The 25,662-nt window shown below is 36.8% G+C and overlaps 2 protein-coding genes across 4 annotated transcripts in view; both read right to left on the bottom strand.

The window, feature by feature from the left end:
- Positions 1-382, bottom strand: part of NIT2 (nitrilase family member 2) — a 21,201-nt gene extending 20,819 nt beyond the window's left edge. The window contains 3 exon segments of the mRNA XM_024759290.1: positions 163-225; positions 228-285; positions 287-382. Of these exon segments, the coding sequence (XP_024615058.1) occupies positions 163-225; positions 228-285; positions 287-382 (217 nt within the window).
- A 3,590-nt stretch (positions 383-3,972) lies between these two features.
- The window catches only part of TBC1D23 (TBC1 domain family member 23), a 64,421-nt gene continuing 42,731 nt past the window's right edge, over positions 3,973-25,662 (bottom strand). The window contains exons 11-19 of one of the 3 annotated variants that reach the window (XM_024759225.1): positions 24,317-24,487; positions 21,433-21,475; positions 19,427-19,536; positions 16,464-16,603; positions 14,890-14,934; positions 11,498-11,586; positions 8,723-8,858; positions 7,066-7,260; positions 3,973-6,256 (exon numbers count right to left, since the gene is read on the bottom strand). In XM_024759225.1, coding sequence (XP_024614993.1) covers positions 6,175-6,256; positions 7,066-7,260; positions 8,723-8,858; positions 11,498-11,586; positions 14,890-14,934; positions 16,464-16,603; positions 19,427-19,536; positions 21,433-21,475; positions 24,317-24,487 — 1,011 coding nt within the window. In that variant the 3' untranslated portion in view covers positions 3,973-6,174. The remainder of the gene's footprint in view (positions 6,257-7,065; positions 7,261-8,722; positions 8,859-11,497; positions 11,587-14,889; positions 14,935-16,463; positions 16,604-19,426; positions 19,537-21,432; positions 21,476-24,316; positions 24,488-25,662) is intronic. The other 2 variants (XM_024759227.1, XM_024759226.1) reach the window with 2 other exon arrangements.

Here is a 25,662-nt window from a genome sequence, read left to right as displayed (position 1 = left end):
CTCGCCGCTCGGGCCCCCAGCCCCGCGGCCACTGGAGCAAGGAAGGCCATGGGCGCAGCGGGGACACGACGCGGAGGCGAGGGGCTGAGCCGGCGAGACCGTCCGCCGGCGCCGCGCCCGAAGCCTCCCTCCAGTCCGAGCTCGGGCCGCGGCACTACTTACTGGCCATGGCTCTGCCGGGAAGCACCACTGGCTCCGGAGCCTGAGCGGAGGTCTGTGGGCCACGCGCCGGCGCCGCGAGGGGCGGTGCCGCAGCGTCCGAGGATCCGCCCCCGCCACGCCACGCCCCGCCTCGGCTCCTGGCCCGCTGGCTCCGCGGAGAGGGTGTTTTCTTTCCAGCAAGCCTCAAACACCTATTAATCGCCCGCTGTTTATGTAACATCCTTGTAGTCAGATCCTCGAAAGGCAAGGGACGACCAAAATCCGGGGGGTGCACTCGTCAATGTTTAACAACCGGCCTCTTCGATTCTCAGCCAAAGAACTGAGCCTCTTGCCAGTTGCATCACCTCTGTGGCCAGGGGAAATACCAGAGGCTGATTGCCTTGGGCTATTTGAACAAGTCGCCGTGACGAGCATAGAATTATCTAGGTTATTTTAGGCACTCAAGACAACAGTGGGATTGGACTACAAGGCTGCTACGTGATTGGGGAGGGGAAAAGAGAAACTGGGTTCAGACAGAATATCCTCAACAACAATTCAGTCCTCTAATATGCTGAAATCTGCTAATAATGTTTCAGGATACTTGCATTTATTAGTCAGGATTGATTTTTGTGTGTTTGTGCTTTTGTCAGGCTTGGGGATCAAAGATCATAAGACGAATAAAGTTTGCTATTCTTAATACTCTGGAATAAACTATATTGAAATGTATCTTAGTTTTTAAAAGGATACTATAAAAAACATTCTGGGGACAATTAGGGACATTTAAATATGAACTGGATATTTGCTGCTTTAATGAATTTTGTGTGATAACTATGATTATGCCAGACATTGTCTTCACTCTGAGGAGATGCATGCTGAAGTATTTAGGGGTGAAGTGTCAGAATGTCTGACTTGAAAATATGTGCTTATATAGAGATAAACCAAATATGGCAAAATGTTAATTATTAAATCTAGGAGGAGGATATATAGCTGTTCATGGTACTATTTTAAGACTTTTTAAAAGTTTAAATTCTAACACTTTCATAATAAACTCAAGGGGAAATGCATAGCAATTATGGGGTTTTTGAAGCTTTAACAGACTATCTGGACCTGGCTTGGCAGCAGAAAGATCTTTAATAACCTTTTAAATTTTGCTATACTTATAGCCTTTTGAGGTTCCTTATTCAATATTAGCCTCTTACAATCTGTAAAAAAAAAAAAAAGTTACCCTTCATTTAGACTTGGAAGTTTATTGGCATAAAGTTGTATCCAACAATGGTTCCAGACATGGCTGGACATGTTATTGGAACATCCAGGTAGAGATGCCCAGTAGGCGGTTGGACATAAGCCTCAAGCTCAGATGCCCAGCCTGGAGACTGATTTAGGAGTCATCAGAAGTTTAGACCAAGATGGAGCTCTGAATGCAAATGACAACAACTCAAGTGGACTGTGAAAGGCACAGGCAGAAGAGGGGCCTGTGAAGCCTGGGAAAGAGCCATCCAAGAGGCAGGAAGACCATCAAGCCCAAGAACCGGTGGGTGCTGTGTTCCTTACATCCCATGCAGGGAAACTGCCAACCCGGATTCTACAGAAAAGGAAAGTAATAAAAATGAAAACTGTTTTTGCGCTTTCCCTTAGAACTTTCTGGGCATAACAGAAAAGCTAGATGCTGGGTTCCAGTTCTGGCTCTGCCACTTATTTTATGTTAACACCTAGGGCAAATCACCTCACTCTCAGGACCTTGTCATCATGTGTAATACAAAAGGATTTAGAGGCAGAAGGAGAGAGGCAGGTGAGCTGAGTTTGTGCAGCCCTTCCACCACTCCACTCCCTGCCCTTCAACCGCAGCAGCTCTGCCTGCGTGTTTCCATATTCCCTTTCATCAGACATTTGAAAAGCAGCCGAAGAGTAAAATCACTACACTAGATGGATCTCTAAAACCTAGCTAAAATTCTGCTGTTGCCAACCATGTCTCACCGCTTTAATGTCCATGTCCAGGCTGGTACTGATCAGATTTCCATTTTTACTCCAGAGGACCTATTCCACCATCTTCAGCCATCTCTATTTACATGTCTTGATACCAGTTCAAACTCAACTGTCTGAAACTAAATTTATCCCCTCTAAAAGAGCTTCTCAACCGTACTTTCCTCTTTCACTCACAGGCACCACCCTTTATACTGTTTTCCAGTTCCCTCTGCTCCCCATCCCCTCCTCCCAAAAATCTAAGTCACTTCTGTGTCTTTCAAGTCTTTTACCCCCAACCTCTGGCTAGCGACAGGGCGCTTCTTATTCTTCTGAAGCACCCCCTTGATTGCTGCCCCTTTTTCTGTCCCCATGACCACCATCCACAGCAAGGTCTTCCTCATTTTGGGGAGACTACTACAGGCAACTCGTAACTGGTCTCCTTTCCACCAGCATCTTACCCTCCAGTCAATCCTTCGTAGTATTAGGGAAGTTAGTCTGGGGGAACATGAGTTCAATTTTGGGGGTGAGGTAGGTATATAAATGACTAAGAGAGATGAAGGACCGAAAATCAGGAGGAAGAATTGGAATCATCTGCACCAGAAAAAGAGAAGAAACTTTAAGAGTGGATGAGATCCTAGCAGAATGTTTGATACTACAAAACACAAAAGACTCAAACTTGGGAATTATCATATTGGGTTTAGAGCTTTGCACAGGGTGAGAGTCGAAGGAGAGGGGTGGTGTGTGTATGTAAATGTATGTATAACTGCTTCTAAATTTCTGACGCAATTGTCTACAAATCAGAAGACCAGAGTTAAAAACTTTGCTTCATCACCGAAAGGCCATGTAACTTTGGGCAAGTTATTAGCAGCATAGGGATAGCAACTTATAATACCTACATGGACTAGAAAGGTACCTATGGAGTGAAGCTGGTGACCTGAAGAGAGAAAAGTGAGCAGTGACCTGACAGAGGCCCCTAGCTCTGGCCTACTGTTTCCAGACCCCGGCAAAGAAGTCAGGCACAGCCTATCAGTCATGAGCGTGAACTCTGGAATTGGATGGTCTGGTTTTAAATCCTGGCTCTAACACTTATTTGCTATATATCTTAGAAATAGTTATCCTCTTTGTGCCTTTATTTCTTCATCCATAATATGGGGATAATATCACACATAGCCTAAGACGGTTATGAGGATCACACTGTGACCAACTGGGATTTACCCCAGGAATAGAAGGTTGGTTTAACATATGAAAACCAATTAATGGAATAAACTTTTAATAAAGGAGAAAAGCCACATGACTATCTCCACAGATGCAAACAACTTTTGACAAAAATCCAACACTGTTCATGATAAGAAATACTGTCACAGGCAATGTTTGTGTACCCCTACAATTCATATGATGAAACCCTAATCACTAGTGTGATTTGGAGACAGGGCCTTGGGGAGGTAATTAGGGTTAGATGAAATCATGAGGATGGGGCCCTCATCATGGGATTAGTGTTCCTGTAGGAAGAAGAAAGAGCAAGAGAGCTCTCTTTGAGAGCATAGAGGAAAAGACATACAAAGACTCAGTGAGAAGGTGCCCATCTCCAAGTCAGGAAGAGAACTCTCTAGAACCTAACCATGCTGGTACCCTGATCTCAGACTTCAGCTTCCAGAACTGTGAGAAAATAAATTTGTTGTTCAGGCCTCCCAGTCTATGGTATTTTGTTATGGCAGCCTGAGCCAAACTGTCAAATTTTAAATAGAACTGTCAACCTATGGCAGTTAGTTTAGTATGTTAGAATATCCAGCTAAGGAGTTTTAATGGTCCTGTATGAAACACACCAGTGGCAAAATGGTTGAGTACGTATCAGTAAAAATTTATCATCTCTACTAGAAAACATGTTTTATTAATGGTGGACAAGTGACATCAAATATTACATAGGAGATTAATTTTACACCTTAATAAGCAATAATAATTCCCAGGGATTGGGGAGAGATGAGGGGTACTTTTTCTTTTCAATTTCTTTGAGCCTTGTTTTTCTCATCTTGAAAATACAGAAAATACCAACCGCATAATGCTGCAACCCCTGCAATCCTTAAGGGTCCACGAGAGGTGGATATCCCAGAGTGAATTCTAGTTCTCTGGTTATCGGGACAGTGAAGGGAGGATAAGCTACATAAGTGCCTAATACAATCAATGAAACATCTTTCCATTTGGTATTCATGACTAATAACTGGGCTATTTCAGATGAGAAAACTGAAGTTCAGATGAGTAGTTCAAGGGAGGAATTTACTATATGTAGAATGTAATGTAATTAGTTTTAAACCACCTCTTTCCTCCTCCCCATCTAGAAGAACAGAAATAGGAATCTAATACTTTCAAACCTAAAATCTGAACATTTAAATTCCACTGAAAGGATAGCCCTCAATTTCCTAATTTTGTTGTATCCATAGAGATTTACAAATGGGGGGAAGGGAGAAAAAGAGAGGGAGAGACACACTGTCCTTAAGAACAAAGTTTTGAGCAAACTGTACTGATTTATTTACAACTGTAATTTATAAAGAGTAACACAAATATCTTTACACTAATATTATGAAAGAAGTCCCATGGCTGAAATGGGCAAAAAATGAGACTTCAAGACATTTCTAAAAGGGGCACCAAAAGAAGGGAAAAAATGCAATACAACAGTTGTGGGGAGAGTTATAAATATCAAGTATTGCACCAGGTGCAATTTCATGCAAATGTCTTCAACCACTCAAACTTTATTATTTAGATATTAGAATAAAATATCTTTAATTATGTTGCCTTTTTTTCACTTGATTTCCATTAAGTAAATTAAAATAACTGGCTGTAAACAGAATACATCTAAATATTTCTCCTATCAACCCCTTAGAGACAATCCATTACATTTTAGGACATAGCAGGTTGTGAGGATTTGCTACTTCCCAAACAGATTTTATAAGCAGTCATTCCATGGCCCCAAACGTGTTCCTGGATTTCTTTCACCAAATGTGTCTAATATGAACCTCAATGAATTAAACTGAGAAAGCTGCAAAATAAAGCAGACCACTTTTCAGTTTTGTCATATTAAGAGACTAAAAATCTTCAAACCACTGGAACTTTAGTAAGAGAACAAAAACCAAAGAAGAAAAAGAAATTTCAGAAAGTGATGATAAAAACTAGTTTAGACAGCTCTCTGGTTTATCTGGCTTTTCTTTAGGTGGATAATAGTGTGGTCACAGACATAATCTCACTGAGGATAAATCCATGTGTACTCAACACCTGTTTTGAAACATTCTAAATCAAACATTCCTCTGGTAATAAAGACCAATGACATTTTTAAAGATACAAGTCAGTCCCCCAAGTGTTAATTTTAATCTTAACATGCCTACCTACTTATTATAATGCTTTTAACTGCTCCTTAAAGACAATTAGGATGAAGTTTAGTATCTGAAGCACTAAGTGTTCAAACTATTAGCTAATGGTGCAAAGATGACTTAGAAACTGATGTTTCAACATTTCACTAGTTGGTCTCCATTTGAGTTGGCTGGAATCTTCATCCATTGCATTAAAAAAGATTTCACTCTTTTTAAGAACAGAAACAGCAAGCTAATTATTAATCTATGTAATACTTTTTAGTTTCTCATACTGCTCAGTGGGTAAACCTAAATGTAGCAATTAAAGGGGTCTCTTCAACGAATTCTACCTCTAATTTTCAGTGAAGACACTGCAAATATGTATGTGTATGGTTGTTTTTAAATCTAAACTGATGCATGTTCCCTTAAAACAGCTCTTCAAAACAGAACTGCATTCTGCACCCTTAGTTCATAAGGGCACACGGTCAGTTACTTCAAAGTCATTTAATAACTGACCTTTATAAGAAATCATTTTACAAAACCAAAAATGCAAAAGAAAATTTTAAAACAATTTAACTTTCCAGAGATTGATTGTAATAATTTACACCTTCTTAGACTTGCTATTCAAGCACCCCCATAAGCAAATGAAAGTCTCCGGTTAGTACTCAGTCAGGAAAATATGTCCATATTTCTCTTGGTTGCCTTAATTTCTTTTGAAAAATTTTCTTTTATATTAACTTTCCAAAGCATCCAAAACTTTCATGATCTGTTGTTTTATGGCTTTGGTAGCATCTCCTGCATTTGGAATCAAATACCTATGGGGGAAAATATATATATATTAATATAGAGCCTTCTGTTCAGGATTCAACTTAGATATCAATTCCAATGTCGAAGTAACCTACAAATCAAGCACAGATGCCCTCCTATGTACTCCCCATCACTTATTTCAACATATACTCAAAAGAGTTATTTTTAAAGAAAGAAAATCTAAATGCAAAAGCAAGGTGATTTTTCATATTGCATAGAGCAAGATGGAATGAACTGGAGATCAGGAGTCAGAAGGGCTATATTTGGTTCTAACACAAGTGTGAAGATCTGGAAGTCATTCAACCCCTCTGGGCTTCACATTTTTACCTGTAAGATTAAAGATGGTTTAGCTTCAAGAGCAGTGTGGTCTACGGCCCTTGTGCCAGTCCATGAACTGTTTGTCACTGGTACACAATGAGATAAGGAAGAACTTGTACCAGACTGTAAATTAACTACATCATCCAGCACACTGCTTACTTCGTTGATACGTTTTTAAAACAAGAATTATTTGATGAAGGAAAATAAAAGCTCGTATTTAATTGCAAACCAGCATTTAGTGTAGCACTGGTGTAGATTATTCCTAAAGACCCTTCTGTCAAAAGGTTTGTGAAATTAGCTACTGCACTTAATGAAATCATGTGCTAATGGCTAAACCATATATTACTACAAATTTGTAAGAAGAAAGATAGCGAGAATACTAATAAAAATGGTTCAAGTATCCTGTTCCACCATCCATTCCCCAAAATAGAGAAACAAACCATGTTTAATAATGAACTAATTCAGTAATTCAGATAACATCATCCTAAGAAAATCTTACCTTTCGATTGCCAAAATTTCTATTCCTGAAGTGCTGCTGTTTCCATACTTGAAGGTAATTAGCTCAGGATGTTTTTTTTTGGATGTTATTTTAACCACAGAATTTAGTGCTTGTCGAGACTGTATATAAGCCAATCCTTTCCGTGAAAGAATCTCCCTTAAACAGTACATATGTGTTGCAGTAACCAACAGATGACTTGAGAGGGACAAAAGCGTTAAAAAAACAAAAAGAATTTAAAGAAGTGTCATTTAAAACAACTATTACTTCAGCAGCCCCAATTATAAAAAATGTTCAACTCCAGATGAAATTACTTTTGAGTTAAAAAGTGAAGGCAAAGGATCGTCTATAAACAAATAAGCTACCTAGTAACAGCTTTTAATTTTCCTTTAGTTGTATGCAAAATTGATGTTTTATTAACAGATAATCCTGTAACTGTTTAAGAGCAAAAATTATATTTAATATTATAAAAACTAAAAGACAATTAGAAATCATTAAAATAATAAAATTTTAGAATCTATTCTATATGGTATTTGGAATATACTACCTTTCAGACTTTTAACAGTAAACTATCCTCATTCAACATACCATAACATATACTTTATGTCAAAGACCACTAAGCAATACCTGGGCTGCCTTACATATTTAATAATATTCTTTAACTGGATCCTACAGGCAAAATAGGGATAGAATTATTAATACACACACCCTGCTTTGTGTCTCAGCTCACTTTTAGTATAGTGATAATACTCACACACTTTTATGAAATACAACAGGACAAACATCAGATATCCAGAATGTGGGACATTCTGCAGAACAGTTGGCCTAGACTCAAAAAGGATTCATTCAACATGAAGAAAAGGGGGAAGTGTGGTGAGGGAAGCAGTATTGTTCTACACTGGGTGAGACTAAAGAGAGATAACAGGCAAATGCAATGTGTGAAACAGGACTGGATCCTGGACCAGGAAGAAAAAAACAAAGACAATAAAAGATACTTTAGAGACACTGAAAAATTTGAGTGTGTTCTGTATGTTGAATGATGTTCATTAATTTTAAAGTTTTTAAAGATGTGATAGTGCTACTGGAGTTGTGGAGGAGACTGTTCATATTCCTTGGAGATTTATGCTGAAGCATGTAGGGGTAAAGTGTCATATCTATAAGCTTCTTCCGAATGGTACAACAAAAAGAAAGTGTATGTATATGTGTGTATGTATATACACACATAAAGAGAGAGATGGGGTAGTGTGAAAAAAAGTTAGAAGCTGGTGAGTCTGAGAGAGGCTTATAAAGATATTCAATATACTACGTCTTCAACTTTTCTGTTTAAATTTTTCAAAATAAAAAAATTACATTAGAAATATTTTTTAAAAATCAAGACATATAATACAAGTTGACAGAGGAAAATTACATCTCATTGTGTGTTTGTTTATTATTTTTTTCTGCACTGCACGGCATGCGGGATCTTAGTTCCCTGACCAGGGATTGAACCCGTGCCCCCTGCAGTGGGAGCTCAGAGTCTTAACCACTGGACCGCCAGGGAAATCCCCAGGAAATTGTATCTTATTGTACTTGGATACATAAAATTTCTTCTGCAGCTACCTTTTATATCATTCTTCCCTAAATTCAATTTTACTTCTGAAGAAGGTATTTTAAAAAGTACCTAGGAAATATGTGTCCACTTTCTTTCACTTCTTTACAAGGAAAATGATGCTTGACGTCTGGCTTGTTTATCCAAGTCTGAATGTTTACAACCTCTTTTCTATCATCATCTGACATTGAAGAACTGTCAATTTCATCTATAAAGAATTATAAGATGTTATAAGTGGGTATCATCAACTTTAAAAATGATACATTTTTTAATAGCCTGAAAAAAATTTCAGTAGTATTTTAAACACACATGTTGGAAAAAAAAAATTCTAACCCAGCTACTATATTTCCTTATGCCACTGGTACTACTATAAAAGATTATGAAACATCATTCTAGATGGTGTGAAAATATTGAGAATATACTTTTAAAATATTAAACTATGAGGAATTTCAACTTTTGTTTTGTTTTGTTTTGCAGTACGCGGGCCTCTCACTGTTGTGGCCTCTCCCGTTGCGGAGTACAGGCTCCGGACGCGCAGGCTCAGCAGCCATGGCTCACAGGTCCAGCCGCTCCGCGGCATGTGGGATCTTCCCGGACCGGGGCACGAACCCGTGTCCCCTGCACATCAGCAGGCGGACTCTCAACCACTGCGCCACCAGGGAAGCCCTCAACTTTTTTGATTTATATAACATAACTCTAATCTATGACTAGTCTGTCGAGAGATGGCAGAATTGTCCAATAATAATATTAGCATCTATCTTGAGGGCAAAGATGGCAGAGTTCTTTTTCTCTTGCTGGTTTCTTTTTTTTTTTTTTATTGAAGTATAGTAGATTTACAAAATTATACTGGTTTCAGGTGTACAACATAGTGATTCAATATTTTTATAGATTGCACTCCATCTGCAGAGTTGCTGGTTTCTGATTTTAAGGAAAATAACAACAAAAAAATCCATGCTGGGATAGATAAGTAAAAATCTATTTAGTGGGATTTTTTGCGAAAGAAATATAAGACATTCTAGTTATTTTGTTTTTCTAATTTAACAAAGGGGAATTACACTCCCTAGAGTTAATAATTGTAGATATTCTTCTCTTTGCTTTTTAAGAAGTCAAAATATAAAAAGACATAATAAAAAATGAAATCTCACATATCTATTCACCTCTAGCTTAAATAAAAAAGTGAAGCACTCATGGATTTTTGCCCAGTCACATCCCCCTTTCTTCCCCACTAAGAAACAGTGACTATGTGAATTTGGTGTCTCATCTTTACTTTTAACCCAACATGAATATTCTTAAATGATATACAGTAGCGTTTTGCATTTTAAGTAAAATTTATATAAATAGTACACTGTTCAATTGTATTCTTCTGCAACTGCTATCCTACTCCCAACATTGTAAAATTTATCCATGTTGACACACATAGCTCTAGTTTTATTTTTCATTACTGTGCAATTTTCCAGAGTGTATATATACATGTATGATATGTGAAATATACCATCATTTATTCATCCATTTCCCTCCTCCCTTTGTAAATGGAATAACACATATTTAGAGAGAGATAGAGACGGACAGGTAACAGGAAAATGGCACAAGAGGGGGAGGAAAAAGGAGAAAAGGAAACAATTACAAATAGCACACAGAAGTGCATGAAACAGAAGATAAAGAATAGCTAGAGAAGGTGTTGGGGAAAAATCTGTATAGAAATAAAATACAATGTACTGATTATTTTACTATAATATAAAATAAAAGAAGAAGTATATTTTTGGATTTTATATACAGGAATATAAAAATTTTGTGTAGGAGAAAATAAAAATTCTGCGTATTTGCTTCAAAAAAAAAGAAATAACATATAGAAAATTACATTTACCTCAATGCAGTTTTCAGGAAGCTGACTCTGTAATATCCATTAAAATGTCAAATGTGAGTCCCTCTAATCTGGCAATCTTACTGTTAAGAATTTACCCTCTGGATATACTTGCAAAAGTTAACCTAGATATATGCATAAAGATAGCCACTGCTATTTGAAACAGAAATAAAACTGGAAAACTACCAGTGTCAATTGGGAGAAGAATGATTTAATTATGGTATGTTTGTACAATAGAAAGAGAACAGAATGATTTAATTATGGTACATTTGTATAACAGAAAGAGAACTGTGAAGGTATACAGGCTGAGGTGGAAAATATGAAATATATATTACTAAGTGGAAAAAGCAAGATGAGATTTGGGAGTATTTTTTTGTACTTTTACATATAACATATACTTTACATACCATACATATTTTAATATATTTTTTCTAACTCAATACACAATATTAATTATGATTACTTAAGCAGGGTAATCTGGGCAGTGGGATTATGAACCAAAGTAATAAATTATTTTTTAAAATATAAAGAAAGACAATCACAGAGGATGACAAGCTTCCCTGGCATAATATCCCCATCTTGTGGCCCTTTAGGCTACTGCCTCCAGTTTCAAAAGGCTCTTTTCAGATGTCTCAATTCCCTCAATCTCCTACCTGGGTGGATCAGGGGGATTTAAATCCAATCCCATGGATTTAAATACTATTTATACACTGATAATTCCCAGATTATCACCAGCTTAGACTTCTCTCCTCAGCTAAAGACTCCTATAATTAACCGCCTACTCAGCATTTCTATGGCATAATTTAAGATGTCCAAAACCAAACTCTTAATAGAAAAACCACAGACTCTCCAATCTCCTCTACAGAATTTCACTGTGTCTTTTTTTTTTTTTTTTTTAAGCAGTTGTTCAGCTACTCCCAGAATTATCTCTATAATCACTCTCGGTGCTTGAAGAAAGCAGTCTATAAATTAGTGTATTGCCATACCTGTGTCGTATTCTTCTTCATCCCCAATGCTGAAAACAGGCTTTACACCACGGTAAGGCTTTCCCACTCTGTCACTGCTGCTCACATGCCTATATTCAAAGAATTTTAGGAGGGAAATCATTACTCAAGTTACCAAAGATTTTCACCAAGTATCATTTGAATATTAAAACAAAATACAAATGTTCTGTGCGCCCACCATGTACCACCCAGTTTCAGGAGAGCTATGTTAAGGAAATTGAAACAAGATAAGGAAATTGTTAGCAAAAGTGGCATAAGGTCTTGGGTATGCGGAATGTTTTCAAATCTGTAAAAGTTAAATTTTAAACAATTTTAATGTTCACATAAAACCAATGCATTGTGAAATTCCTTAACCTCTCTGTGCTTCTGTGTCCTTATCTGTAAAATGGTGGTAACAATATCTACCCTTCCTGGTTACTGTGAAAATTAAATCAGTTAGGACTTCCCTGGTGGCACAGTGGTTAAGAATCTGCCTGCCAATGCAGGGGACACGGGTTCGGGCCCTGGTCCAGGAAGATCCCACATGCTGCGGAGCAACTAAGCCCGTGTGCCACAACTACTAAGCCTGCGCTCTAGAGCCCGCGAGCCACAACTACTGAAGCCTGTGAGCCTAGAGACCATGCTCCGCAACAAGAGAGACCCGCGCACCGCAATGAAGAGTAGCCCCCGCTCCACGCAACTAGAGAAAGCCCACGCGCAGCGATGAAGACCCAACGCAGCCAAAAATAAACAAAAAAATTGAATCAGTTAATATTTGGTAAAGCTCTTAGAACAATGCCTGGCATACAGCAAGTGCTACATACACATTTGTTAGACAAAATAGTTTATGAAACCAAATATTCAAATTCCAGTAGGAGTGCCTAATTCTCATATGGGTACAAATGTCTTAAGGTTTTTCCTCTCATTTTTTTTTTCATTACTGTTACTTTTGTTTCAACAGAAACTAAGATGCTACTTCTTTTACATAAATAAACCATGAAAATGAATTTGCCTTTCACTTTCAAGTGACAGAAACATAAACATGTAAACTCAAACTTAGTAAGTTCTGCAGGAAGTATGACCTCTCTCTTTTTTAATATAAAAATCAATACCTCATTACTTTTCAGGTAACCTCAAATAAACCAATAAGTAAACTTAAAATATTTCGACAAAATACCACATTTCTGGAGAAAGAGTATTGTATTATTTGTAGAATAAGGTTCAGCTAAGATAATCTATGATGAAGGAAAACTATGGCTTTTTTTTCCTTGTCATGTATTGAGAGTTCAATGTGGAGAAAAATCAAGTTATGTGTCTTTAGTCTTAGAATTCAATTTTTCCAGAAGACAGAGATCAAATCTGTATTTTAAATGATTTCTTAATACGTATCATCAATAAAAATGAAGACCTAATTTTGTTAAAATATGCTTAAATCTTTATTTCTCCCAAAACAACATTCCTCAACAGAAAACCAATGAGAGTTGAGTATATAACAGAATTATAAGTTAATCAGTACACTGCTTACAGTTTAAGTTATAAAATCATTTTTTATGTTAAAGCATATCTAATGTAAAATTATCCAATAAATTATCAAACTATGCTCATTAAAGAAAATGAAAGAAATAATTCAAATACCTATGAAACTCAGATTCAGCTTACTTACAAAAGGCAAAGATAATATAGCTTTGTGTAACAATACTTTAGTGCGGTCTAGATTATAAAGTTGTATGAGATTAAGTTATTGGTGCTCTCCTGATATTGAAGTATAAACTGCTATAACATAGAAAGTAACAAAGATAATGTTTATAGTAAATGCTTGAACCAGAATATAAATGACATCCAAAAAAAAAAAGCTGGACTCTTTTTAAAAAGCAGTATAGGGCTTCCCCGGTGGCGCAGTGGTTGAGAGTCCGCCTGCTAAAGCAGGGGACACGGGTTGGGGACATGGGTTCGTGCCCCGGTCCGGGAAGATCCCACATGCCGTGGAATGGCTGGGCCCGTGAGCCATGGCCACTGAGCCTGCGCGTCCGGAGCCTGTGCTCTGCAACGGGAGAGGCCACAACAGTGAGAGGCCCGCGTACCGCAAAAAAAAAGAAAAAAGCAGTGTATCTATGGTTTTTAGCAGAAACAAAATCTACAAGAGTTTGACTAGATTTTAACCTGATTTACTGACCTCAAAAACCAACCCAATTTATTCTAACTTTTCACTAAACTCTATTTTCAAAATGGATATATCTGCCTGTGGACTAGAGAAGATAATTTGAACGTTTAAAAAATTATTTGCGATAAAACTTAGGAGTTAAAATTAGACTAATTCAATGGTCCTGTAACAAGAGAAAACAGAAAGATGATTCACAAATAGATTATACTTTTAAAAGAAGCAACCTCCTTTAAAATTATAAAATTATAATAGAAGCTCTGTAACTGGCATTGGCCAACTCTTATCCGTAAGTTGAAAGTAAACTATTGTTAAAAATGCTACTTCTAATTCACTGAAAATATTGAAATGACCTGCTAAAAAAGTCAACTCCATTATTCTGAAGCTTAACTTACATTCAAAGTATGATTAGAATTTCTTTTTAAATGTTCATAGGGATTGCTATAATTGATATTCAAACTCAAATTGCAGAAAAATCATGAGTATAAAAACTGTAAAGCCATACAGTATAATGTTCTTTTGTTTATCCTAATTGAAGATCCAGTAGATTTCTAAACTTTAAACCTATGGAAACTAATGATAAGTACCCTGTTTTATTGGGGTCAGAGAAGAGATGGATTATATTTTAACATGTCCACCATGGCCTAATTTCTTTCAAGGAAAAGCAAAGGTAGAACCCTAGAACTATAGTTTGTTCACACCAATTTATATAATGTTAACTCACCAACTTAAATACATACATCTTATTAAGAAAAACCTAGCAATATTATAAAACTACATAGTGTACATGAAATAACAAAAAATTTGAACCACAAACTGTGCCTTTTCTCAGATGCTGTAATTTTCCCTACTGTTAGAGCACAAGACAGAAGTAAATGATCTCCAAAGCTAATACCCTCCTAACTCTCAGACTACATATTTTCTTTGTTTCACCTTCCTCTGTCTCAGAATTAAAACTGCAGATTTTATGAAGTTTTTGGGTTTGAATGTACTTGATTTTCATATGAGGAATGGGAGATATAAAGAAGAAGGCAAGGAAAAAAATTAAAATGATCGAGCAAAAAACCAAAAGGAAAACATACCAGCATCACACACTCCTAAAAGCAGAATGAGAAAAGTTTAGCACTTGAAACAGCTGCATGAAATTTTAGCCAAGACAACATGAGGCTTATAGACAGCATGAAGCATGCTAAAGGAAAAGGATGGTCCAGTAAAGCTGCTCTACTCATTGGCTTACCGCTCGGTACATGTTCTGTCTGGCCAAGGAAGATTGAAAGACATTCTATAGCAAATTGAGGCAGAGGACAGAACAATATGATTATTAAAAATGCAAAAGCTTTAAAACAAAAATATAATCAGTTTTTCTAACCCAGGGTGTATATTGAAAAAGAATATTTTGATCATCCCAAGTACAAAGAAAAATGAAGAAAAGTCAGTTTCACGTGATTCTTTAATGAAAATAGTCTTTTCAATTTAGAATTATCACTAGTTCATTTTAAAATAAATTTTAAGTGTTCATGCTACAAAATGTACCAATAATAGTACCCTAGGGCTTCCCTGGTGGCGCAGTGGTTGGGAGTCCGCCTGCCGATGCAGGGGACACGGGTTCGTGCCCCGGTCGGGGAAGATTCCACATGCCGTGGAGCGGCTGGGCCCGTGAGCCATGGCCACTGAGCCTGCGCGTCCGGAGCCTGTGCTCCGCAGCGGGAGAGGCCACAACAGTGAGAGGCCCGCATACCGAAAAAAAAAAAAAAAAAAATAGTACCCTAATTGAGAATGCACTAACTAAAAGTAATTTTAAAATTAAGGCTTTTGAAAGCAGACATAATTTTAATGAGCAAAAAAAACCTTTCAGCCTTGATAACAACACTTTAACATTAGTCCATTGTAGACAAGGTACAATTTTTTTGGATTAGTGAAAATAATCTATATCTTCTTTGCTATTTACTAAATGGAAAAAAAAAATCTGTATGCATATGTCCTTTATTTAATAAAGTGAATATTAGTAAATGCCTTATATTCAGTTCTTAAAATCAAATACTTCAACTCTCCTAGGGTGCTGCAAGTAAGACATGAGAGTGAAATTAAATACTATAACACATTTCCAAGATCAGGCTTGCTTAGAAACAAATTTCACGCTGGGATTGTTAGGTTAGCTTTGAACCCTAAGAACAAGAAAGATCAATGAGACCAACATGTGGAGGACAAAAAACATACTGTGCCCTCACAGTTCCAGTAAGAAACAATATAACAGACATTCTTAAACTTATCATTTGTTAGCTGGATACTTCATTTGTAATTGGGAAAATAGGGGTCACACATGCTGTGAACAAAATTCTATGAAGATCTGAATTCTTCAACTTTACAAAAACGGGTTTCTGCTTGATTTAGTATGACCAAATTTTCTAGGTTTTAAATTCCTGAAGCGGAGAAAGAGATTCCTGCTATGAGATTACTGCACTTAGCAGATGATTCCCAACCATTTGACATGTGAGAAGCAGCTGCTATATGAAGTGTCATATACATAATAGCATTGGAATAATTTTTTTCTAATGAATGGCGTGAAGGGGCAGAATTATTACTTGCCTCCTGTTCTGAGAAGTGGGAGAAGAGAGAGTAATCTTTACAGTAAAATTTTATAGCAATAAAGAACATCTCTGTGATGACAACGAAAACTGGAATCATCTAATAAAAAAATGTAATTTACGATCCTTTTCTAGAGCACACTCTATTCAACTAACATTTACTGTTAAGATACTTTTCTATAGTTTTAATTACTCATCACAAATTCATACTGTATAAGCAACTCACCGGTCCACAGGAGTTGATGTATTCTCAATAAAACTGATAACTTTTTCCCTGACATTAACGGATTTTGTCTTCAAAGCAACAGTCATTTTATTTACTAGTGATTTCATTCCTCTATCATTTGAGCCATTAGAAGATTCACCCTGAAAAAAAGAAAAACAAACAACAACTTACTGATGGATTAACTACTCTCCAAATGATTAGCAAGATACACTACTGCTAAAGGTTATCTAGATGCTATGTCCTGAACTGGGTGCACCCCCCAACCACAAATTCGTGTGTTACAAGTTCTAATCCCCAGGGTACCTCAGAAAGTGACTGAATGCGGAGATAGGGCCTTTAGAGAGTAAACTAAGGTTAAATGAGGTGGGCCATAGCCAATATGACTGATACTCTTACAGGAAGAAGGGGATACATCAGGGATTCACATGCACAGAAAAAAGGCCATGTACCAACATCACAGGAAGGTGGTACTCTGAAAGCCAAAGACAGAGGCCTTAGGAGAAATTAAACCTGCTAGCCCTTTGATCCCAGACCTGTAGCCTCTGGAACTGTGAGAAAATACATTAAGCCACCAGTTGGTTGTATTTTGTTATGGCAGCCCCAGCAGACTGATATACTGGGTGAAACCATTTTAGGAATGGAAGGTAGAAATGAAAAATGAGGATATGTATTACACACATAAATGTGTGGAGGCTGAAATTACCTTATTTATTCAATAAGAAATAAAGTTATTGACCTTTTCTTAACTCAGATTACTCTATAAAGATAAGCAAAATTATAATCAGAATATCATTCATATAGCTAAATTTTTAAACATTTATTCCTTGTAAATTTTTGCTGTTTAAAACATTATTACTTAGGCCTTTAATTTCTCAAGAAAAGTCACTCTTACGTACCTAGTGTAAGAGATGTGAGTATAATTCTTGAGTTGTATATAATTGCTCCTTTATACCCTACAGGGGAAGCTGGTAGTAGATGTCAAAAGTTTTAAAATGTGCCTATCTTCTGCTTATTAATTCTTCTTCAGAATTTATGGGGAGGAAATAATCAGAAAATGCCCTAGGATTTAGGAACTATTTGGTGGAAAACTATACTGATACTAAAAAAAAAAAAAAAAAAAAAGCATTTAAAAATACTAGAAAATACTCGTATGTTCAATGAGAAAGCAGAAAATAAAACTGTATGTACACTCTGATCACTACTTTTAAAATAAAATACTAAAAAAAAATGCATTATAAAAGATTTAAAGAAAATATTTCAAACTATGAATAGCTGTTATCCATGGTTGGGTTATAAATAATTTTGATTTCTTTATATTTTTCATATTTATATATGATGCTACAATGAACATGTATTATTCTTAAGAGAAGTCATTAACGAAATAACACAAAAATCATGTTCCCATTGCAATATCCAAATTCAAAACCAAATTAAACTGACTGTGGAAATTCTTTGGTACTTCTGAATGTAACACATCTTTAAGACAGTTATCTTTAGCCTCAATCATTGTTTTTCAAATCTGAAGATAAAAAGTTCAATACAAAGACCATCCAAAGCTGTGGACAGGAATATAAATTAGAATAATGTTTTTTGGAGGGCAATTTGACAATAATGCAGAATTCTAAGGATTCTGACATGTAATCTTCTGATCATGTTATTTCACTTCTAGGATGAAATAATCATGTCATATGCAAATATATTACTACAAAACTTAATTGTAGTAGTGTATATAATAGTAAAAGACTAGAAACAATGTAAATATTCAACAATAAGGGGACTAACTGAACACATTATAATATATCTATACTATTTAGATATTTAAAATGAAAACAGCAAATACTTATTAAATAAATGGTGAGCTCCTAGATACCTAGATCAAGCTGAAAACCTAATTCTCAGAGAAGACTTATCCGCTGATAATTTGGCAATAATTTGCTTTGACTTACATGGCTGAAGATAAGCCTCAATTAATCATCTAATGAGTTACAATTTTATAATAACTACTATAAGATATATAAGTGACAGGTACTACACTTTACATTCACTTGCACATTTAATCCTCATGTCATTATTGTGAAGAAAGCTGTGTTATTATCATCATCCCTATTTGCACAGATGGAGAAACCAGAGTGGAAAAGATCTTGCTGGAGATCATGAAGAAAGTAAACTGTGAAGACAAAACCTGAATACCCAGGTGAGTCAGACTGGTAAGCCCAAGCTTGTAACCATCACCCTGTCCTGGAGTTCTCCCTCTATTTCTTTAAAGAATGACCTTTAGGTAGATGAAGACCATTACTTGTTAAGAAAATGATTTAATGACACCTAGTTCAAATGACATGAAATACTGAAAACACACAAGACTTATTGCCCAAATATTTCCAAAGTAGAACAGAATGGATTTACCCACTATTGCAAAACCCTGCAGTAATATACACCTCAATAACTAAAACTCAAATAAAATGGGATTGGCAACTGGTTCCTGTCTTCCTCTGCCTGGCCCATTCTCAAATATGGGTGGACTGAAGTTTTAATCATGTAGGTATGTGGTGGGGAGGAGAGCTACAGAGACAGTATGCTGGAGATGCAAACATGAGCCTCAGTATTCTCCAGACCCAAACTAATTGGGAGATTCCTAGAACCAGCTCACTTTAGAGTCCTAGCTAGTCACGGGACTCAGAATTATCTCCATTGACATTTAAGGTGGAGTAGAAAATTGTCACTAGGTGATACCAAGCTGCAGCTGGAGAGGGAGAAATCTGAATTCAGCAGGTAGACCACCAGAACTCCTGGCTAGTTTAGCTGCTTAGGCCTGCTCCCACCATTTCATTAACCTCGCAATAATATGATTCCTCACTGCATGTGTCTGAATTATTTTTACTCCATTTCTGTTATGGTAGCTGTTTAGTTGTTAATCACCTGGGCATTTATCCAACTCTGGTGACATATTCTACATATACACTTACATCAAGAGAAGAACTGACACTGCTCCTTGAGCCTGAGGTACTAGCAATCCAATGGCCATATCCATTTTCTGGTCCATCCACATTAATGTCTGCTAGGTGCTGCTGCAGTGCTTAAAGATAAATAGGAAGAAGAAAAAAAAATCCTGACGTATCAAACCCTTTGGAAAGATTCAATACCAGAGAAGTACAATAAACATGTCATAGCTGAATGAAAAGGATCCAAAGGCATAATCACAGGTATTTCTTTCAGCACCTCTGTAAAGTACTAAAAGACCCCAGGCTACAGAAGCCTTCCTTTTCCTCTTCCTTCTAAAGCCCTCTCTCTATACACATATAACTTTTCTTAATTGACCCTAAGGGTAACAGTAACTATATATATAGGCTTGATGTTTTCCTCTTTGGAAGGTAATCCTTCAAGTATTAATAGATAAACTTAGCAATGGTTTTATGACATAAAAGATTAATAGAAAACCTATGGTGGCTTTTGTTTACCATAAGGAGACATCAGTTAATCCTTCCCATAATAAAGAAGCAGTCTTAGGCATTAACTGCTATGGAAAGAGAGATTATTCTTGGAACAGAAATAATTTAGAAAAAAGTTCCTAAAACCTAGGATATCTGTGATATAAAAGAATACTTTTCAGACTCTCAAAAGTGTCTTGTATCACGACGTTTTGTATCATGTTGTCAGAACTTCCAATAACACTGGGCCTTAGGCCAATACTTGCTTAACACTAGTACTTATTTAAATAAGCCCTTTTGTTAAATCACTTTGGGTATGAGCTTCAAGGGTAGTTAGTTATCAGGCCATGATATACAGGAGAAATAATTCTTACTAATATCAACAAAGACCAAGAAGAAATAGACCCTAACCTATCAAAATGTCTAAGTCATAACATAAGAAAATCATATTAAGCCAGAACTTAATCCTTATAAGACTCTTATGATTCAAACTCAGGATTCTATTGCCTCCAACAAATATTAATTTCATTTTATCATTAATTTTCCTAGTAATTATAGTTCAATATTTTTATATCTCTTCTCCTAATGAAAGGCGCCTTATCTTTTAATTGAAATATATTTGACATATAACACTGTGTAAGTTTAAGGTATACAAAATGTTGATTTGATACATTTATATACTGTAATATGACTTCCACTGTAGCAACAGCTGCACCTCTATCATGTCACACAATTACCATTTCTTTTTTGTGGTGGGAATAATTAAGATCTAGTCTCTGCAAGTTTGGTGATTATAATACAATACTGTTGTCTATATTCACTATACTGTGCATTAGTATACTGTGCCTTAGTACTCCAGGACTTATTTATCTACTAGTTGTAAATCTGTACCCTTAAATAACATAATTTGTAAAAAAAAAAAGAAAAGAAAAGAAAAGAAAAAAAGATAGTCTTTTTTTAACCTTACTACCCTGACCTACTCCTTCACATATTCTCAAATATTTGCTGGTAGGGATTCTGTCATTTTACTATCCTGAATTACCAGATATTATCTGCAGACTTGAAAATATCAACTTATTTGTTTTATTCTATTCAGTCAACATTTTTTCAGCAGCTAATACTCTCATGTAGTTCAAAACTAAAATGAAAACAGAACAAACAAAAAAGCAAATAGCACAAAGAGTATACAGTGAAAATTATTCCTCCTACTCTCGTTTCCCAGTCCTATCTATCCTTCCTTCTCCACAGAAACAAATCATGTGGGGCAGTTTTTCACCCATCTTTACAAAAACATTTTCTACAAATACAAGCTAATTAATACACATCCACTTCAACAGTCTTCCACTATTTATTCACTCATTGCAATTGTCTATTGTGTTTGTCTTTATCTATATGTCCTGCTGGCCTTGCCTTTTCTGAAAATAGTGAATGACTGAAGAGAAAGTGTACCCATTAACTAATTTGGTCATTCTAAATCAGCTCCAGTGATAGTATAATTTCCTCTGAAAAGTAGGGACAAAGGGATTAATAAATTAAAACCTTACCCATAAATCCTCCACTGGCAATGCTCACATATTCTTTGTTTTTCTGAAATGGAAAATAAAATTTAAAATTATTCCCAAATGCAATTTAATTAAAACTTCTGGGGGCTTCCCTGGCGGCTCAGTGGTTAAGAATCCACCTGCCAATGCAGGGGACATGGGTTCCATGCCCTGGTCCATGCCACAGAGCAACAAAGTCCGTGTACCACAACTACTGAGTCTGCGCTTTAGAGCCCGTGCTCTGCAACAAGAGAAGCCACCACAATGAGAAGCCCGCGAACCGCAACGAAGAGCAGCCCCCACTCACTGCAACTAGAGAAAACCTGCGTGCAGCAACCAAGACCCAACACAGTCAAAAATAAATTAATTAAATAAATAAATTTTTAAAAAATTCTATAAAACTTCTGATAGTTCTATAAGCATTGACAAATGTAATATAAGGTTATATACTAAATTTCTGAATTTCTTCTTTGACATTTTGGACTTTGGCACAGAGAAGTACATACATTTATCTTGTGTACTATAAGGTCTGGTGCTTGAGTGGGAAGAAGTGGATAACTTCATGGCTACTAATGAGACTGTGATTTTACTTGTATTATAGTCCCAATAGTGCGATACAGAGTCAAACCAAAATCAGTTACACTGTATTTTCGGATGTTACTAGAATGGTTTTTAAAAGCTTGCCAAAATATTTTGGGTCTTTTATAAAAAGGAAATACAAAAGCAAATACTACAGCTAATTATGAAGAAATGACAGAATGTTAACATTTTACAAACTACTAAAAATTAATGAATCTAAGCAATGATAAACAAACAAAGACACAAAAAAGAAAGATATCTGGGCAGTATTTACCTCCTGAGGAAGTACACAATACCCAAGACTTCCTATCCCTCCCACCCCCAAAAGTAATCTAATAAGTCCCTAGGTCTAATTACCAGTTTACAGGAAATACCAGGGATAGAACCTGATAAACAACACCATGTGAATGCAATCTGCAAAATCCAGATTGTGGGAAAATATAAGACAAAGTAACCAGTTTTTCCAAACAAATATATACAAGGAAAAAAATTAGGAAAGGGAACCTATAAATTAAAAGATACTTAAAAGATACCAACCAGAGTGCAATGTCTTGTTTTAGATCCTGAGAAAACCAAGGGAACTTGAACACTCGTTACTTTTTTTTATAATAAAGTGTAATAGTGATAATGTGGTTATGTCTTTACAAAGAATTTATAGAGTTCAATTCTCCCTACTTGTGGATTTGTTTGAAATTTTCCACAATAAAAACTGGGAGGGGGGGAATTTCTAAAACCACATTAAGAACTCGAATTATTAATAGAAGTCCACAATATTCCAAATTCTTGCCATCTGACACCCTTCATAATATACAGCCTATACCAGGCTATTTTTAGAACAGGTCAATTAAATTTATAAGTAAAATGAGTTTGAGAACCTATTTTTGTTATTCTGTATAAACTTCTAAAATCTTTCCCCCAGTAAAGTATAACTTTACCTTATAATCCCTCTCCCAAATACCTTGCTCCTTCTCTGATTTTGTCTTTCAAGGACTGTCCTTTAGACCAGCGGTCCCCAGTCTTTCTTGGGACCAGTTTTGTGGAAGACAATTTTTCTACGGATGAGGGGTGGGGTGGGGTGGGGGATGATTTCAGAATGACTCAAGCACATTATATTCATTGTGCACTTTATTTCTATTATTATTACTTTGTACTATATAATGAAATAATGATACAACTCACCATAATGCAGAATTACTGGGAGCCCTGAGCTTCTTTTCCTGCAACTAGATGGACCCATCTGGGGATGGTTGGGACCACCTCAGCTCCACCTCAGATCACCATGCATTAGATTCTCATAAGGAGCACGTAACCTAGATCCCTCGCATGCACAGTTCACAGTAGGGTTTGTGCTCTTATGAGAATGTAATGCTGCTGCTGATCTGACAGGAGGTGGAGCTCAGGTGGTAATGGGAGTGATGGGGAGCGGCTGTAAATACAGATGAAGCTTCACTGGCTCGCCCACTGCTCACCTCCTACTCTGCGGCGCAGTTCCTAACAGGCCACCGACTGGTACCCGTCCATTGCCCCGGAGTTGGGGACCCCTGCTTTAGACTAATTTTCTCAAACCAGATTCCCAGTAAAGTGGATGTAAATTGAGTGGCTTGTGTAATAGCATTCCTATTGTCTTCCTGATTCCATAGTTCAGGGCCACACAAAATGAGGACTTGAATATATAAACTACCAAAGAATACCTAATAAACAACCATTTTTATAAAGAAAGAGCCATCACTGAGTGAGGCTTTGTAGAAAAGGTAGAGGGGACAGGTTGCATAAAATCGCTGATACAAATTAGTTGTGCTGAAGACAACATTTAAACACAAAAAGGAAAGGTGGCTAAGTGTCATGAGTACATATACATGTACATTTATTCAATTTCAAAGTGAAGATATTAAAATGAATTATATAGCAACTGTAAAAAGTTGAGGCATGAATAGGCATAGAGAACAATGCAAAAGAATAATCCAGCAATAGACCCTGATTCATTGAGGAATTCAGTATATTAAAGAGGTAGTATTTCATACTGACAGCACAACTGGTTAGCTATTTGGGGAAAAAATTTTTTTGATTCCTACCTCACTTCTTACACAAAAATAATTCCAGATGGGCCAAGATTTAAACATAAAAGTATAAGCACGCAAGAAAAATCTGGGGGAGAAGACCTTTGTTGGCAAGACACAAAACCAATAAAGTGTTAAAAAAAAAACAAACATAAATTTGACAAGGTAGACAACAGCACAAAATTACCTAGGAGAATTTCTTAAAGGTGATAGCAGTAACCAAGGAAAACTGAAATAATCTGTCGGCATACCTGTAAAAAGTGTGCCAGGACCATGTTCATATACATGTCTTCTTCCTCTCTGCCACTGCCCATGAAACAGAGGTGCTCCCCACCAGCGATGGAGCCAGACTCAATGGACTGCTTCTGTGCTTCCAGCAGGGATTTTACTGACTGTGCAAACTCAGACGGATTCTGGAGCATCTAGACAATTAAAAATTTTTTTAATGTGGCAAGCCTGTGCTTCTTATACATTTGCAAAACAAAATATTTTCCCAGGGCGGGAAAAAAAAAACAATATTTAAATTGCCACCATGAAAATAAAGCCTTTTTTTGTTTGTTTTGGTCACGCCACGCAGTTTGTGGGATCTTAGTTCCCCCACCAGGGATCAAACCCAGGCCCTCAGCAATGAAAGTGCAGAGTCTTAACCACTGGACTACCAGGGAATTCCTCTAACAAAGGCTCTTATAAATAAAATCCCTGGGATAAAAGAAATGTGTATAAATGTACCTATAATACATCAGAAAACAAAAGTTGAAAATTCACAGAAAGATTAAATTATGCAAAGAAAATACTTTACTAGACAAAAAAATTGTTTTTGCTGTTTGTTTTCTAAGCTTCAGTGTCTTTAGGTATCATGACAAGAAAAGTTTAACACTGAGTGGAAGGGTCCCTGACAAAAACAATACTTTGAAACAACCTATATTTTTTAGTTTCCACTTACATGGCAAACCATGAATTTCTTAGAGGACAGTCAGAAATAGTAGAAGCCATTTATTCATCAGCACTACTCTAGATACTAGAGATACGAGGATGAAAAAATTGATTTCCTACCCTCAAGAAAACAAGTATGCCAATAAATACAAAAATTTGTTCAAAAAACTGTTCATAAAAAGCACAGTGGGGGGCTTCCCTGGTGGCGCAGTGGTTGGGAGTCCGCCTGCCGATGCAGGGGACACGGGTTCGTGCCCCGGTCTGGGAAGATCCCACATGCCGCGGGGCGGCTGGGCCCGTGAGCCATGGCCGCTGGGCCTGCGCGTCCGGAGCCTGTGCTCCGCAATGGGAGAGGCCACAGCAGTGAGAGGCCTGCGTACTGAAAAAAAAAAAAAAAAAGCACAGTGGGGCTTCCACAGTGGTGGTGCAGTGGTTAAGAGTCCACCTGCCGATGCAGGGGACACGGGTTTGTGCCCCGGTCTGGGAAGATCCCACATGCCGCGGAGCAGCTGGGCCTGTGAGCCATGGCTGTTGAACCTGCGTGTCCGGAGCCTGTGCTCCGCAGCGGGAGAGGCCACAACAGTGAGAGGCCCGTGTACCGCAAAAAAAAAAAAAAAGGCACAGTGAAAATCCAATAGAAAAATGGACAAACCATAGAAAAGCA

Source organism: Neophocaena asiaeorientalis, unplaced genomic scaffold, assembly GCF_003031525.2.
Source record: "Neophocaena asiaeorientalis asiaeorientalis breed wild unplaced genomic scaffold, Neophocaena_asiaeorientalis_V1.1 scaffold197, whole genome shotgun sequence".
Lineage (NCBI taxonomy): Eukaryota > Metazoa > Chordata > Mammalia > Artiodactyla > Phocoenidae > Neophocaena > Neophocaena asiaeorientalis.
This window is presented reverse-complemented; position numbering and strand designations above follow the sequence as displayed.